At 45.5% G+C, this 18,212-nt stretch overlaps 1 protein-coding gene across 1 annotated transcript in view; it reads right to left on the bottom strand.

Moving 5' to 3' along the window:
* Positions 1 to 6,748: 6,748 nt before the first annotated feature.
* The window catches only part of sdc3 (syndecan 3), a 41,923-nt gene continuing 30,459 nt past the window's right edge, over positions 6,749 to 18,212 (bottom strand). Inside the window, exons 2-5 of the mRNA XM_040021323.1 lie at positions 17,534 to 17,627; positions 13,727 to 14,490; positions 12,673 to 12,859; positions 6,749 to 9,904 (exon numbers count right to left, since the gene is read on the bottom strand). Coding sequence (XP_039877257.1) covers positions 9,738 to 9,904; positions 12,673 to 12,859; positions 13,727 to 14,490; positions 17,534 to 17,627 — 1,212 coding nt within the window. The 3' untranslated portion in view covers positions 6,749 to 9,737. The remainder of the gene's footprint in view (positions 9,905 to 12,672; positions 12,860 to 13,726; positions 14,491 to 17,533; positions 17,628 to 18,212) is intronic.

The raw sequence follows: 18,212 nt of genomic DNA, 5'->3' as shown, positions 1-18,212 counted from the left end.
CCTGCTATCTGTATTTTTGTAGTATGTAAAATTACAGCTGAAAATAACCAGGTTAAAACTGGGTAGTAAATCAGGTTGTCTCTGCCACGGTTGTTCCTCTGTTACCCAGCAGATGGGGTACTGGTTGGACCCCAGGCCTGCTTCATTCTTCCCCAACTCTACTGTGCAGCTTTGGCTCGGCTGTTCCACCCCTCCCACAGGAGGCTCACACACAAGGAGCACTCAGCCTCTGTGCAGAAGCATATTTCCTCATCAGCAGCCCGCTCTCCAAGGCCAGGACAGCTTGTTAGCTTTGCTGGATGATAGCCAGCTGCAAACCCACTACTCGGGTGACCTTGGTCTCATCTGGTCTCATGCTTGAAGAGCAGGAATAATCTCCTTTCCTGTGTGTCTGTGTTTGTACTCACAAATCCCCACAGACAGTTTATCTAACTTTCAGTGAGGAGGGAAGAGGGAAAAAAGATATTTTTATGTGTTGACTTAAGAAAAATAACATCTCTGTCTGTTTCTCCCTCGAGGGCCCACAGAGTTAAACAAGTGTAAATGAGGTGCTAAGAAGCTGTGATCACGCAAATACAAATACAGCATCTCTCTTAGATGAAGCACAGAAGAGAGGAGAGCTGCCTCTAGTGTCAGCGGGTCGAAAAGAATGGCATGCAGGCCGAGCTAATGCTGGCTGGTGTGTGAGAACATGGAGGCAGACTTTGTGTCTGCACGCAAGCGCCTTTAAATGCATGTTACTGAAATGTATTCATCTCCTGTTTCAAGTGCTTCGCTGCTGAGTCATGAGTGGACCCAAGAATAAAGCCTGAACCTCAAGTTTGAACAATCTTCCGCCGCCAAGGGAGCTGAGTCACATTTAAGACCGAGATATTGAAGGAAAAGTTCACCCACATTACAACACTGCATGTGATCACAATAAACTCATTTAAGCTTCCCGGTTTGAGGGGATTATTTGGGATTTTTATGCATCTCCTGCAGCAAAACGGATACAAACGGAACTTCATGTGCCCTGCCCACAATGTAGAAAAGAATTACATCTAAATAATTCAACGGTAGCCTGTCTTTCGAGCAACATTGTCTTGGTGGGTAATCCACAGACTACAGTGACAGTGTTCACTGTAACCAGAAGAAAAGGCAGTTTATAACCACTGTGAGCGCTACAAGCTGCAGACTGCATTAAGATGGAAGTGAAGGGTTGAGAAATCTATAAACCTGGACAAAAAGAACAAAAAGGTCTGCATAGCAACATCAGGTTTTTGTAGTCTGAGTGAAGTCCTGTTTATCCTTGAAGAAATTTTACAAACTGCAGCTTTGATTAGGAGGAGGAGAGGGCACTAATAATGAGGTCAAAACACTTAAACATTACTCCGGTAGAATCAAAATTAGCTGCGCCGAACAGTTAAAGTTTATAATTACATCTTCTGAAAGACTTTTCCAAGTAGCAGGTACATTTGATGGCACCCCTTCATCCAGCCTGTCCTAGTCTACAATGAGCGAGAGGCGGGCACGCCCATCAACAAACCTGTGGCCACTTTTACAGGTGGTGAAAGAAAACTGGACGAACGGAGGGAAGCCATACAGTCACAAACTGCCCCAATGGAAGAGCCGATTCAACCCTGAACCTTTTTACTGTGATGTGCATTTAAAATACTTCATTAACTGAAAGCAGACTTGCTGATTGTGGAATGTGCAGAGTGTTTGCCTATGAGGGAAGATGTATTATTACATATAAAACCAAGGCTGGATTACCTTGACCCCGAGGGACTCGGAAATTCCCTGGTTCATTGAATGTTAATTAGTTTTGGTGATTTGATTAATGGTGCGTTTGTTAGCAAATTAGCACAGCTAAAGTACAATACCTAAGAAAGTGGGGGGTGGTATTGTTTTGTGAGTGTTTCGGGCCTTTTAAGCAGGGAAGTATGCGTCAAACTAATATCTGGGGGGTAGGTAATAATTTGCAGAATATATGACGGTGATGGTGTCTGGTGAAATAATGAGACAGTGCTGTGTGCTTTGGTATGTATGTATTAAAGAAATATTGGTTTCTTGCAATACAGTCAAGAAGTTTGGTCTAAAGATAAGAAAGTTCACCTACACGCACCTTTAAAACTAACAAACCTGACCAAGAAGAGTACCCCTGAAACTACAACTGGTTGTTTTTACACTCTGTAACTTGTATGTTTAATACATATACACAGTGTAATAGTTTGTGAACTTTACAGGTGCTGGTGTGCAAACATTAAGGCTAGCTGTTTCACCATTTCCAGTCACATGTTAAGCTAAGCAGTGGCCTATAGTTTCCTATTTACTGTATGAGAGCGTTCTCAATCTTCTCCGCTAACTGACGTGGTTTCTTCCTAATCTTAAATTGACCCTCATGCATATTTTAATAAGATCTGAAGGCAGGGGGTCAAGGACGTAAACAACATGAAAGCACGAATCCATCCTGCCTTGTATCAGGGGTTCAGGTTGTTGGTGGTGTAATGGGGTGGGAGATATTTTCTTGGAACATTTTGGACCTCTTCAGTACTAAATGAGCATTGGATAACCTATAACCTACATTTATCTACAGTAAAGAGCAACAATACAGCAACACCATGTTCTTTATAACTTTATAACCATGGTGTACCATCTGCTTCCAGCAGGATAACACACCATGTCACAAATCTTAGATTATGAGATCCTGTTTCTCTTTATTCTTTATCCTTTATTATTCTAGTTGCTCCGTTTCTTTGCCGCTTAACTACTCCCTCAGTTTTCAGCTGATTTTCACCGTTCAAACTTTAAACTGTTCTGCTATTTCTGCTTTCGACTGCTATATCTTTTGGTGATGATAATTTTATACTTTTTGAGCTTTTTATGCCATTTTTTGGCCCATTTTGCTGTCAGAGACCACATTATCAGTGTAATCACTAGTTTTGCTTGCTGGGCTGAGCCACATTTTAGCTCAGTGAAATGAGCAGCCGTTCTCAGACTGGGAGGCCCGGGTTCAAATCCCGCTTATGGCAACATTTTCTTCAGTTAACACTTCAACTGTTTAAACTCTTTTCAGCACAAATTCCAGCTTCTTCAGCTGTTTTCAACACAAACTTCAGCTTCTATACCTCTTTTCAGCAGAAATCCTGCTGATTCACCTCTTTTCAGCAAAAAATTCTGCTAATTCACTGCTTATCAGTACAATTTTTAGCTTTTTCACCTCTTTTCAGCACAATTTTCATGTTCCTTATCTGTTTTTGCTGAACCTTCAGCATTTCAGCTCTTTTCAGCAGCATTTAGCTTCTTTTGCACTTTGAAGATTTTTTCTCTCATCATATCTTTGTTCGAGTCCAGAGCTGGTTTGGTTCAATGGGAAGAGTGGCCGCTGTAAGATCTAGTGGCACAGGTTCGAATCCTACATGTGACATTTGCTGCACATCTTCCCTGCTTGCATGTACACTGCTTAGTGTACCCTTTCAAATACAGCCATTTTCAGCAAATACTTCTGCTTTTACACCTCTTTTCAGCAGATTATTCTACTTTTGTTGTTTTCAGCAGATTCCATTATGAGGCATTCACACTGCATTTTCGCAGGAAATGCAACTTTTTCTAGTCTCAAACTGGTTTCTTGAACACGACTGTAATCAAACGACCTCCATAGTCACCAAATCTCAATGCAGAGAGCACCTTTGGGTAGTGGTGGAACAGGACACATCATGAATGTGCTGTGTGATGCTATTTTGTCAGTATGAGCTGATGACTTTGTAGAATATATGTCACAAAGACTGCAAGCATCTCTGAAGGCAGAAGGAGGTCCAACCTGGTACTAGCAAGATGTACCTCATGAATCAATCAGTGATACATGTGTATCATGTGTTGTTGCCATAGTTTTGTCCCATCTGCATTTTTTATTATTACAGCATAGTTTTATCCATTTATAGCAGGTTATTTTTGTGTCTCTTGACTATGGGTCATTGACCTTAATTAAACCTCAGGTTGAGAACCACTGCTGTTGTGAGATTATAGATCATTAGCCACCAAAAAGACAGCAAAGGAATAATTGCACAATTTTAATGTCACACAGTTGTGTAGTTCCTTGGTTGTTTGTGTCATTAGTCACAAATCCTTGAGAGGAAAAGAGAGTTTTTTAATCTATTTCAGTTTAAAAGAAGACCCGGGGTAGCGGTCATGGCCTATTAAGGGCTCTGTTGGCTCTCAGGTGACTGTTTCCTCGTGGCTGCGTGCAGCGGGGCTAGGGGAGGGTCTGTGCTGACGGATGTGGGTTACTGACCTGGTAGCCTGGCTGCCCCTGGGTGGGTCCGGGATGGGCGTGAGGTTCTGGGGGCGCTCCGTCTCTGGGCTGGGGCCCTGGCCGGGCATCGGGGGCTTGGGTCCTGGTTGGTGTGTTGCCGGGGTTGTGGGCGGGTGGGTGCATGGGGGCCCAGCCCTGGCGCAGGGTGCTGCCGGTGCGTCGAGCCACCTGGGGGGCTCTTCAACTGGTGGGGGAGATTGTCACATCTTGCAGGAGCTTTCCTCTCTTCAGGAACTCTCTCTGCAGGAGGGGGAGATACAGGAGAGGTGGAGGAAGATCTCAGCCTGGGTGTTTATTGTCTTATGTAGTCTGGAAGATGAGTGGATGGTGGGGTGGGTGCAGTTTTCTCTGTGGTGGGGTTGGGTGGACTGTCCCGGGCTCTGTGGGGCCGGGAGGCGCTGCTGCACTGGGCCCCGGTCTGGATGGGCCTGGGCCCCCTTTCCCTGGCGGGTCGCGGAGTATGGGGGTGCCTACTGGGGTCAGCGGGGGAGCTGGCCCCAGGGAGGCGTCACTTGCCCCCCCCTTCCTTCCCTCCCCATCTCCAGCTGCCTCCCTCTTCCCGCTCCACCACAACCACCCACACATGCAGGGCCTTGGAGTAGGGGTGTGTCACCAGGGTGCAGAGGAGGCTACCCCCCCTGTCCCCTTCTGGCTGCCTCTGCCTCAATTTTATCCCACAACTTAGACATTCACATTACTCACACTCTCATTACACATACATATAGGATCTTGGGGGTGGGCATGCTACACGGATTCCAAAAGACCATCAGGGTGTACACCTCACCCCTGGCGTCGTTGCCCACCTCTCAATGTTAAATACACGTAGACATTGAGGGCCAGCAGGAGGGACCATGCGCTTACCTGCTGCTCTTTGGCAGGTAGCTCCATGCCCTCCTGGGTTTTAATTGCACCTTAGAACACACATGCATCAACACTACAATGAGCGGGTGGAGGGAGGTTTGGAGTCTTCTCTCACCCCCATTCTCTGCGACCTGCTGGAGCGGGGGGGCTAGGAGGAGGAGTTGGCCGTCCGACTGCGGTCTGGAGTGTGGGGCCTCCCTGCTGCTGCGGAGTCGGGGCGGTCTGCCTCTCCCCGCCACAGGGAAAAGGGTAACACCACCTGGGTCTGGGTGCAGTTCCCCCCTCCAGGGGCAAGGGTACCTAGACCCGGTTCGTAGAGTACGCTTGGGGAGTGTGATCGTGTGTACAGCGTCTCTTTATGTCTGTCGACACGTTGGTTGAGTGTGGAGTAAGTGCATATGAGAGCATGAGGGTGGGAATGGATGTTTGTATCTGTGTGTGCCTGTATGTCTGTGTCTATATGTCAGGTTGGGTATCAGACGCCACCTCTCTGGGGACATCTCAGGCCCTCCAAGGTTTGGAGGCCTATCTCCCCCCACCACCACTTTCCCTGCCAGTGGCGGACTCCCTCAGACATCGGTGCGTTGGTGGTTCTTTGTGTCTGGGGATGGGCGTCCAGGTACACACCGGCTCACTCCTTGGCGGCCGCTTATCGGGGCCTGGAGCCTGGGGCTCGCTCGGGCCATTTCGGAGGTGGGGTGCCCCCGGCCTCTCGGCCTGGGGCTCGGTCACTCAGGCACGGCTGGCTGCCGGCGGAGCTCACGGGCGCGTCACTGCAACTCCCCCTGGCTTCTGCTCCGCGGCTGCTGAGTGAGCCCTCATCTGGGACTCTCCTCAGCTCTTTCTGGGACAGTGGCGCGGCTGCCCCTCTGTTGGTCTTCCTTGGTCTCTTGTGTTCTGGGGGCCTCTGGATGTCTGGAGTTTTGATCTCCTCCATACCTGCTTCATGCCCTGGAGGACGGGGCTGTGGCCCCACCACACCCTCTAGCAGATCATTACATGAAGGAACCTTTTAAAAACAAGCGCGTCCATGCTCACAGGTGTACACACGGGTGATCACACCCACAAACTACACCCTTTTTGGCTCCTACCTCAAAGCACACTGTGTTCTGTTGATCTTATGTGCTGCACAATAATGTTTAATATTTAGTATTTACTGTCATATTCCCATATATCATTGTGATGTTGTTTATTCTATTACTCTTGTTCTCTTCTGCTTGTTTTCTTTTTCTTTCTCAACAGGTGATCCAGGTGACTGATATATGCATTTTTTTTCTTTTTTTTTTCTGCCCATTCTGTTGGTTTTTGTTTTTTGCCCTTCTCCCCCGTCCCTCTTCTCAGCTGTTTCTCTTTCCCTCTTTCTTTCTCCCCTTCTTTCCCCCAGTCAAGTCTGTCCCGTATTCAGCAAGTGAAAATAAAATAAACAATAAAAGGTGAATCAAATGGACCATTACGGCAAGGCTGGGATGGTCAATTTGGTAAAGTAAATCCGTTGGGCATCTTTCTTTGCCTTTAGACAATAATTCTGATGGCAAAAGAGCCAAACGGGACAGGCAAAAAAAAAAAAAAGTTTAAAAGAAGACAGGAGAGGACAGATTTACCCAATCAGGTTTTTTATTTGGAACAGAGTGGCAGATTAGTGACAGGGCGGTGGCGTGGAGGATCCGCCTCCTTTCGCTCACTCAGCCAATGACAGAAACTCAGCCTTAAAAAATGCAAATGTATAAAAACAGGAATGGGAACAGCAAACATAGAGTAGTGTAGCCTCCACTGGGCTTCACACACACACAAACACACACTCACACGCACACTCTCAAACATGCACACTAACACTCACACACATACAAATTTACCCTCTTTCTCTCAGACACGCACACACGTCTTATTTGGCTACGCAGGCTTAAATGGCTACAAACGCACACGTTTACACTTTGACAGTCACTTTTAGAAAAGACAGTACGTGTTTATATCATTCCTGCCTGTGAGAAAGTGGCGTGTTGTCTGTCCATCTGTCCTGCGGCAGACAGACAGGTAGACAAGTCAGACAGACAGTGAAAAGACACGGTCAGTGTGTGTGATAGCCACTGTGAGGGACGAGCCGCCCCACATTCAGCAGTGAACAGACTAAACACACCCTCACGCACGCAGAAACACACGCACACACACACACACTCGCGTCGACAGGCTAGTCAGTGTACACAAGAGTCTGCTGTGAAATATCAAGGTGAAGCACTCATGCATACGCAAACACACAGGTAGCAGGTTTAGATGAGGTGCAGACACGGGCGCGCACAGGTATTCTTGGACTGGCGACGGGAGGGAGGGAGGGAGGGATGGAAGGAGGGGGCCCAGGTAACTACACACACAGGAGTGGAAGAGTTGTGTTACCTGCATGTGGAAGAGCGTGAGAACTGCTGGAGTAGGTAAACAAACACTCGACCACAGTACATTCCAGCTTTAACTCGCCCCTCTCTTCTTTTAAGGACGCACACTTGGACAGAAAAAAATGCACACACACTCACACACACACACAGACAGAGCCATCCGCACACACCCAGACGAGTATAGTTTTGACTCCCATGCATTTTTGTTCTACAGTACTGAGTATAATAGAAGCTACTAGCCCAGTCGCACTGGTGTGTTTATTGTTACAATCTCTTAGATAGAAGCACAGCCCGCCTGTCTCCTCACGTTGTCCCCTCCCCTCCCCCAAAATGCTCCCACGGCAGGTTAACGTTGACCTCATAAACACTAATTCATTTTCCTCTCATAACCAAAGCTGTAACGGCAAATGTTATGACTGAATTAGTGCACGTGGGAGCAACTTTTTTTTTAAAAAAAATTTCATTAAAGCCCCTCACACTTCCAAGAGGCCCCTCCCATCCCCAAACAGAGAGACAATGATGGAAGAAAGAAAAAAAAAAATCATAAGGTGAGGCATGCAAAAGGGTGTGTGCGTTTATGGCTGTGTGTGTATGTGTGTGTGAGAGGGGTGGGGTGGAGGGCGTTTATCGGATGATGGCCGGACGTGGAGTTGTGCTTTTACACAAACAGACCAAACTCTAAACCAACCGGCAACTGATCGATAACTAACCAATAACATTGAAACCACCTGATCTTGCTGGAAATCACAAGTGATGACTATCACTATGACGACGATGATGATGGCGATGACGGCGACGAGGGGTTCGATATGCGCTCGTGTGATATGATTTACAGTCTACTTAACGTCGGCGCGGTGTGTTTCGGTGCGCTGCGAGTTTTATTTCAGCTGTTGTGTGTTTGGTGTGTGTGTGCGTGCGTACGTGTGTGTGTGACAAGAGCACAGCTCATCTAAAGGGATGACGTGATGTGATGGATAAAAACTCTTCATGGTCATGCAGATGGTTAGTGACGCCAGAAAGGATACGCTGATATTTACATATAAATTTTTTCTTTTTTTAAACTGCTAAATACACATCCTCCTGTTTATTATTATTATTACGGCATTATTATCATCATCATCATCATTATTATTATTGTTCGCCATCCAGCCCAAGAACATTGATATATTATTGATTATTATTACTATCCATAACTAGTCTTTATACAGCTTAGAGGAGCAGAGGGAGGGGGGCCTGCCGGTGTCTCCACAGCGGCTCCTTGACGTTGTGAAACACGCCGAGCGCTGAGCACCGTTTTCTGGTTGGCCGAGCACAGAGCGAGAGGTCAGCGCCACCTTCGAGCAGATACGAGTGTGTGTGTGCGCGCGTATGTGTGTGTTAGCGTGTGTTTATGCGTGGCTTTGTGGACGTGCGTTTGTGTGTCTTTGAGCACCAGATTGACGGAAGGCACACAAAAGAGACCTTTCCTCTCACCTTTGACCCCGGGCTCTGTGCGGCCAACCAGACGCTCTGTATGGTTTGTTTTGCTTTTTTTTTTCTTTTTTTTCTTTTTTTTACGTGTATGTGTAGAGTGGGGGTGGTGGTGGTGAGGGGCAGAGTAGAGCCCGATCTAATAGTTAGTCTGTCCATAGGCTCACTCCACCCGTCTCCACCCCTCTCCTCTCCCCTTTCAGGCCTTTTTTTCAGATTTGCTCCGTTAAAAACAGAAGAGGATCTCTCTCTCTCTCTCTCTCTCGCTCTTTTTTGTGTGTGTGTGTGTGCTGGAAAACACAGGTTGCAAGAGCATGTGTTTTGTTTTGTTTGTTTTCTTACAAAATAATCATATCATTACATACAGAACAAGAGAATCTGTAGAATATTAATAACAACATTTACTTTAAAAACATCTCGCGTGTACGTGTTATTTTTTTTCTGAATATATTTGGATTTTTTTTTCCTTTTTTTGTCCTCTTTTTTTCTCGTTTTCTTTGAAAAGAAGGTTCCAAGTCCGCAGAGAGAAAGGCGCTCTCAAGTATGGAGACGAGAGGAGAGAGGGATGAGGAGACCCGAGCAGATAAGGAGGGTGGGGGGAGAAGAAGAGGAGTAGGAAGGATGGAGGAGGAGGAGAAGGAAGGGCAGGACTTATAGAGTATCTTTCGCTCTTCTCTTGCTCGCTCTTTCTCCCTTCCCGGTGTGCGGCGTGTCTCTCTGGCGTGTCAGTGTTATGCATAAAACTCCTCCTGCTTGTCCGGTTTCTGGTAGGTGACGGTGGCCTGTTTGGGTTCCTCCAGCGTGTAGCTGCCCTCGTCCTTCTTCTTCATCCTGTACACCAGCAGCATCACCAGGAAGGCAGCGAACAGGGCGCCCACCACGCCTCCCACTATCACCGCTGCAGCGAGATGGAAACAAGAGTTAGTCGTGTCAAATTTGCAGCAGATTAGATGCTACAAACACTCAAACACACGCAGAGACAAACACTAAAATGCCATTAGAGCCGCTGGCACGTCTGCGGCCGACTATGAAGCAACACGGAGCTGCTTTAGAAACACTTCTAGCAAATCTACCACAGCATCACTACCACCTTCCTGCTAAGTGAAGACGGATGAGCCCGAATGTGCCAAAATACATTCTGTGCTGCCAACCGCTTTGTGTTAAAACTGCAGCCCTGCAGTGCCACATAGCAGTTTAACCCTGTGGGGGCTGCCGGGGCCAATCAGCAGCAGCTGCTTTGTTTCCCACCATCCTTTGCTTCCTCTGCTTATCTTGTCGAAATGGTTAAAAACGCCCTCATTACAGTGACTGGCATCCACGCCAAAAGCAGGAAACAAGCGCTTTGTTTCCATTCTTTGCGTCGGGAGAGTTTACTTTGTTTATCTCCGTTTCTGCTGAAGGGATTTAATTAATGCAGTTTTTCCACCGCGTACTTTCACCGCAAAACGTATTCCCCTCGTCTGCCTCGTCGCACCGTTTTACGTAATTAAATCTTCTATAAGATTTCAGTCGGTTTTATCTTCTTTTGCCCAATCATGCAGTGCGTAACTACAGTCTGTGCGTTTCACCGTGTCTCTTTATCTCACCGTCTCTGATTTTGTTTATACTCAGACTTAAGGAATGTTCACTGCACCATTTCAAGTTGCTGTCAAGATAGCACATAATGAACCACTTGTCCCCGAATTCATAATATCAAGTCATCATTAAGACGAATGACTAAATCAAGGATTTTAGTCATGCTGGTGGGGCTGGGCCATGGATGGCATTGTCATTCAGCCCATCTGTCCACCGCTTTTATCCAGAATTAAATTGGACAGAATGGCCTGAAATTTGGCAAGGATACTGATGTTCCCCTCGGGATGAATTGTATCAACTTTACTGAGCTCGCTGCATTTCTGAAAGCAAAGAAATTATAATTTTATTCCAAAAAATTTTGTTTGAGTTTAGTTCTGAATAACAAGTGGTACCCAGCCGATGTGCAAGACAGCAATAATATATTTAGCATGTTCGCAGTAAAGAGGACCTATTATGTTCTTATCCTTCTCCTTTTTTCTTCCATATACAGTCATGCAAAAAATAATGCTTTCATACCGCTCGAAGCTTTCCTGTGAAAAGCTGAAAATACCTCATGATTCAGTAGATTGTAGATTCATCTTTAGCAGGAATGAGTGGAAGTAATTGTTTCCTGTATTATTGTATCAGTCTCTCACATCATTGTGGAGGATTTTTGGTCCACTCTACTTTACAGTGTTGTTTTAGTGCATTGAGGTTTGCAGGTTTATGCCTGTCATTTTCATGCCGGCCATTGAAGCACCTTGATTATTTTCTTTTTGAGCCATTCTGTTGTAGGCTTGCTTTGTGCTTGGGTTCGTTGTCCTGTTAAATTGAACTTTAGCTGTTAGACAAATGTTCTCACATTTGATTCTAGAATAATTTGTCATACAGACAAATACATGCTTTCCAGAGGTCTTGTGTAACCTTTCCAAACAAGCCATACTTTTTCAGTCTTTATTTAATTGTACTGTGATGAACTTTAACATTTAACACACTAACTTAAGCATGTAGAGTCTGAGATGTAGCTCGTAGGTTGTTTTTTGGTTTTTTTTGCAGTTTCTCTGAGCATTGCACGGCAGTATGCTTGCATATCTGAATGCTCCAGATCAGGAAAATACCCAAACTTATGCTCTCACTTGCTGATGATCAATTTATGCATTATGCATTTGATTAGGAGCAGCTGGCTGCTATTGACCTTCTTAACTCTTATTAAAGCAGTGAGAGTGTTCTTAGTTTTTCACATGACTGTATATGTTGTTAGAATAGTAGATGCTCGTATTACTTATAGCCAAAGTTTAATAATAATAAAGCCAGTGTGCGTACCGATAATCAATTTGAGTGAAAAGCTCAGACTTCAGCCAGACTTTTTGTACTGCTGTCTCTTTATAACATCAAACCAAACCAAACCTGTGTTTACAAGTGGCAGCCAATCAGAAGAAAGCTGGCTTAAACCCAATCAGAAGAAAGCTGACTTAAAGGGGGAGGAAGCTAAAACACCCTTTTTTTCAGATTTTGGTGCTAAAAGGGCTCTGTCAATGAAAAGCTGCACTACACTAATACACGTCTACTGTCTAGTCTAAAATATGTTGCCTCCTGCTCTTTACCGATGAACAGGAAATCAGCGAAAACCACAGCCAGAAGTCCACCAATCAGAACGGCTGAAGGAGAAACAGAGAGCCAGTCAGGTCAGGCAAATTGGCTGCTCCTTCCTTTTCAACAACAGCTCTTTGGGATGAGGAATAGGGGGCACTTGAAAAGGAACTGGATTTAGCCAAAGGGGAAAAGGATGAGAAAAAATAGGGGGGGAAAGGAGGGGTTGGATAACCCGAGAAGAGGATCTCTTGTTCTCAATGGGTCAAACGGGGCTAAGCAGGACATTATGTTATGGTGATGAATCTGCACTACGTGAATGCGGGGTGATGCCAGATTGTCAGAGCAGCTTCCTGAAAGCAGGGAAAGAACACAGGAGGCAACTGGGAAATGTGTTCTGCCAGTCTAAGGGGTGATTAGGAAGACATGCTCAGAGACAGACAGGTGGATGAAAAGGGCTCGAATTCAGACACGACACACATGGAAGCCATTTGCATGATCTTTAGTGATGGATAATCTTACCTATCAAGACCTCTTTTCTCTCCAGGATGTTCTTCTGCGGCAGCTGGGCCGCGGAGCTGCCTCCGTCCACAGAGTTGCCCATAAGATCAGGTCCACCCGCCATTTCGCTGCCAAGATTATTGCGGCGTCCATCCATGATTTCATAATCTCCACTTGGTCCTGCAGCACCCACTTCGTTGGTGCCCTCCTGAGATGGGGAACGGAAAGTGAGACCAATGAGGAAACTTACATTTGATGTAATCCCATTTCCTCCACAGAGCCGCTGCACTGAAACGCATCCAAACCAACACAGAACTTTCCATGGCACATGTTCGCCTTTAAAACAATGAGCCTCTGTATATTAGGATGGGAGAGAGCTGCAGATTGTCCAACCCATCCAGTATACGCACAAAATCTGGCAGCTTAATTATATGTGGAAAACCAGAAAAATCTAAATGGATCGTGGTTTAATGCAGAGTTTCTTTGATTAACCAAAAGCACATGTGTCAGAGAAATGCCTCTGGTCTCGAATAACGAAGAGGCAGTTAGAAGAAGAGCCGTTACGGTTTATGAGCAGTAACCGCATGATGCCACATAATGTTTTGAAGCCTCAAGTTGAGCATTTTGGTCTTTACAGTCTTGATTTTAGGAAACTGAATGTGACAGTCTGAATGAGGGAGATGACACCTCTTCCTTTCTGACTCTAAAACTGAACCATATTTTAAAAAATTGGAATCATATTACATTTAACAAGATGTTCAACCAGCAATTGAGGCGATAAACTCATCAGTAAAGTGTTTATTGAGCTCACAGATCAAGTAAGCATCTCCCTGATGTTGTTGATGCTGTTCTTGGTTTTTGAGTCTGAGATGAGGACACTTAGACTACTGTTTGTTAGATTTGGCAGCTTGAGCCCAGAAGTGATCGGCCTAACTTTGCATAAAGAGTGGAAACAGCAGGAACCAGCGAGGGTAACTCTATACAGGTTTAAATAAATATCAAGAGTTCCAAAGTTCACAAATGAACATTTTTCATCTCGTTTGCCTAATACTGCCTGACATGAGCTGAGTCCTACCTGTGTTGTTGTGGGCTGCTGTGGGCGGGTCGTCCTCTCTGTTGGCACCGCCTGAGTCGTTGTCATCATGGGAACCCTGGGCCTGAAGGGGGTCCTGGTCTTGACAGTGGTAGCAGTGGTTGTTGCAGCTGTGGTGGGCTCAGGGGTTGACTCTGGTGTGATGGACATGTCTTCTTCTGTAGTGGTTTCGTCAGTGAATCCTGGGTAAAGCAAGCTGGGCTCTGGCGAAAGGTAGATGTCTTCCTCTTCTTCTGTGGCGCTCAGGTCATCTGAACCAGCAGAGGGCGCTGCACTTTCAGCAGGACTGGCTGCAGGATTGGTGGTGAACATAGGAACGGCAGCAGGGGACCGGGGCGCGGCAGTGGTCTTTGCGGCGGCCCGGATTCTCTCCAGCTCTCTCTCACGTTCCCTCTCTCTCTCCCTCTCTCGCTCTCTCTCCCTCTCCCTCTCTCTCTCCCTCTCCTTCTCTCGCTCCATCTCTCGGACACGCTCCCTTTCCCTCTCCCTTTCTCTCTCCCTCTCCTTTTCCAGCTCCAGCTCCAGCTCCCTCTCCCTCTCCAGGTCCCTATCCAAGAACACGCCGCTCTCTCCCTCAGCCTCAGTGAGAAGAGGGGTGGTCGTCGGGTCCTCTGGGTTGGGGCTAGGCTCTGCTGCAGGCGGTGCAGAGGGAGCGAGGTCGGTTGCTTGGGTGGTGGAGAGAAGTAGGGGTTCCTCTGTGGTGAACGTGACAGCTACTGATGTTGGCCTCATACCGATCTCAGGAACTGAAGAGGAGAGAATTAGAACAAAAAATGAAATAAGACAAGAAGAAGAGTCAAATTTGACACAGTCACTCCATCACAAGCCACCACCCGCCCACCCACACACACACACACACACACAGATAACAGTAGATCAGAAACTGAGACTATTGCTGGCTCATTCACTTCACACTCAGTAGTTTACTCTCTAGTGACACTTCTGACACTTAATCTGATTAGTCTTACTCAGCCAGCAGATTGCATCGTCCCTAACAGGTGTCCCCGGTGTATATCCCTAATACCCCTGATGGCTTACTTGATGGGCTGCAGTAGAAAATAAGAAGAGATGTGTAATGGAAGAAAGAGAGGAGCATACAAGGTTTGATACGGCTGTGCTGTTCTTCATGCAGCATCATTAATCCTGTCATGCCTAAGAATGGCGAAGCATGTCATCACATCTGAAAATCACTGAAAATCAATGCTTAAATACTGTATGCCTCATCACCGCAGGATCCACTATGATCACAGAAGTTGCACCGAGCAGAATGATGTCTTTAACTATCTGTAATATCTGAAGCTGCACAGGTTTAACGCTGCTCGAAGGCAAGAGGTGTCGGGATCGATCCAAATATCCATAGTGCCGATATCAAATATGCATCAGTACTGGACTGGATTGATACTTTGTTTCTATTGTCTAAGTTCAGTATGTAGCTCAAAGAGCTTTATGTTTAATAAACTATTTTCTTGGAAGAGAACGGAAGATAAACCGAAATGCTTTAGAGGCGGGCACAATTACACTCCTGATGTCCAAAAAAGTTTTAAAATTGTTTCAAAATAGAAGCTGAAAGAGTGTTTTTTTTTTCTTTTGTTAGCTAAGTATTGTGGAAAGTACAAATCACAGTGGTTTACTCATCATTAAAACCTGTTCAAAATTTGAAAATTTATGCTAATTCATCTCATAAATCATTCAACACCCTGTATTTAATTGGTATCGGATCGATACCAAGGTTTGCAGTATGTGCAGCAGTACCAAGGACCATCACCAAAACAGACAGCATTCACATTGTTGTACTTTTATAGCTTTTAATAGGAGAATGTGGCAAAAGTTGCCTTCAGAGTTTTCTGAAAGGCGTCCTAGCAGGTGGGTAACATAGCAAGAAGGGCTTACTTTAACCTAAACTATCATTTTGCCTAAATTAAACCAAACTGCAAGCGAAAACTGAAAATAAATAAATGAATAACCCAGCTAAGTCTGCACTGGTAACTCACATGGGAGATGAGCCCCAGTCTCCTGGATGAATCACACACACTAATCAACCTACAACCACCCCCATAATTTACAGTCAACAGCAACAATGATCCTAGAGCAACATTTATTATGACGTCGCAGGAACAAGTCAACATGGTGACATCGTGTCTAAACTTGTAAGGCTTGCACATGAAGCTGGAACTAAGCTCCTCAACCAAAGGCTTTCCATAATGCAGCACGTTAATATGTTTTATTAAGATACACCTTCCCTGGTAAACTGCCCACCTTTCAGACTCCAAGGCCAACCATTTGAGGTTTGAGGAAACCCAAGCTTGGGCAACCATCGTGACATCATCCCCAGCTCTTAAGCAGCAATTAATTTGTCCTTGACTACACATGCAGCTATCTGCTTTATTCATCAATAATCCCTTCGGTAATTTTTAAACACTAAGGAAAGATTTTCTGCAGAACTACAAAAAGCATCGTTCAGCTTTTTTTTCACAGCCAGCTAACAAACAAACTAACAAACTGGGATTTATGAGTACAAGTGTCTCCGCCTCTTTCCTTTAAATGTCAGCAACACAAAAGCACACACAGAGAGTGCTTAACTATGTTTGGTTTGTTTGGTTTGTTTGGTTGCTTTTTTAAATCGCTTATAAAATAGTGAATGTAATGACGACTTGGCACCCCAATTAAATCGCCATTTTCTGCCCATTTAGCTGTCTGACAGCAGAAACTTAACAATGTGTACACGAGAACGACTGCTGCAAATTATGAGTTCAGCTGTGTTAAAAACCTGGAGAAGAGAAGAGAAGAGAAGAGAAGAGAAGAGAAGAGAAGAGAAGAGAAGAGTGATTCATTTTCTTTTTAAATCTCATAATGCTATTACTCCACCCCACCTTTCATTCTGTTATAGCAGTGAAGCTCTTTGGGTTGAAAGAGAAACAAATTGAATTTACAGGCACAAAAACACGAAGGCTGTAGTGGAGGTGCAGAGGATATCGAAATATGGACTCCAACAATGCAGCTTCTGTTAAACACATCAGACACCACAACAAGAAAAAAAGAAAGAAAGAAAGAAACTGGATGGCTCTGAAGCAGCTGTGACACAAAATGAACATCTGCCTGTTAAAAACGAGCCCTTTCTTTGGGCTCTGTAGTGTGGTTTGAGCTTTAAGCAATTTGCCAGGCTGCTGTTTCAGCCACAGGGGGTGCCTCTGCTACACTCTCCTGCTTTGAATTGTAATTTATTTTGAGCGTGCACGCAACTAGCGCAGCGCCCGAACTGAGGGCAGCCCTCAATGAGTCATGCTTAATAATGGGCGCCGCGCTCAAGCTTCTACAGCAAGATCAGAAAATCAACCTGAATTACAGCAATGTGATTTACATTAAGTAGGTAATTCCTACAGCCCGGCTCGAACACGGGCCGCACGCTCGCACATAGGTGCCCGCGACCGCTGGTGTGCGTGTGATCGTCTAATCTGCATGGACTGTAATCTGATTAGAGTAAATAAGATCTCGGGGAACTGAGCTTCAGTTAGTGCTTGTTTGTAAGGGGTGTGTCTGAGGAATTTTCTTAATAAATCTGTTCCCGAACTTCTCAGTCGAGCCACACGGCATGTTTATGTGGTGTGACTTTGGGTGTGTGTGTGCGTGTGTGCATGGCCTCCACGCATGTGTGTCTGGTGAATAGAGGAGGGACTGTGGGGGTCTTAGGGGTCAGCAGATTGAAACCCGACAGCTGTTGAGTCTGAAAGAACCAGGGCATGAGTGTGTAACCTCACACACACACACATAGATATATATATATACACTTACAGCCAGAGCCAGAGCCCGAGTAGAGATCCTCATCGTCGTAAAATTCATCTCTCGCCGACCCTTCGTCATCGATAGGCAGCGACCACTTCTGTCCCTGTTAGACAGAGAGATTACAGATGACTGAGATGTTTGTCATTTCATTTGAAAGAGAAACCACTTTTGCAGATTACACACACACACACACACACAGAGTTGTCTGGTGCAGCTGCATTATGTTGGACAGGGGAACATCTGTCTGTCTGTGGCTCTATGGAGGAGCATAGTTAATGAGTTGATCTAAAGCTGGGATTTTGGCAGTGGAACATCAAAGCTTTTAAGGAGAGAAGAAGGGGGTGGGCGGGTGGTGGTGGTGGTGGGGGTTTCCATTTTGTCTCTGCTTATGTGTCAATTGCAAGTGATGCTTGGCCCGTAAAGCAGCAAAGCAAAGGAAAGCAATTAACTTCTGAACTTCGTTCCATTACGGATTAATAGGGTAATATTTTTCAATATGAAGTGTTCGGTATTTAAAATGATAGGAAGTACTCATTTTTACACTCACAAAGCAAACGTGATATCTTTAAATTGCTTGTTTTGTCTGAGCGGCAGTCCAAATACGACGCTTTGAAAATTACTCAGAACGGAGGCCAGCAGCAGCAGGCACATTTCAAGCAACCAGAGCAGGAAAATGACACCAATGCTT

The sequence above is a fragment of the Simochromis diagramma genome, unplaced genomic scaffold (genome assembly GCF_900408965.1).
Source record: "Simochromis diagramma unplaced genomic scaffold, fSimDia1.1 OVJJ01000753.1, whole genome shotgun sequence".
Classification (NCBI taxonomy): Eukaryota; Metazoa; Chordata; class Actinopteri; order Cichliformes; family Cichlidae; genus Simochromis; species Simochromis diagramma.
Note: the sequence above shows the minus strand (reverse complement) of the source record. Positions and strands in the feature narration are given on the sequence as shown.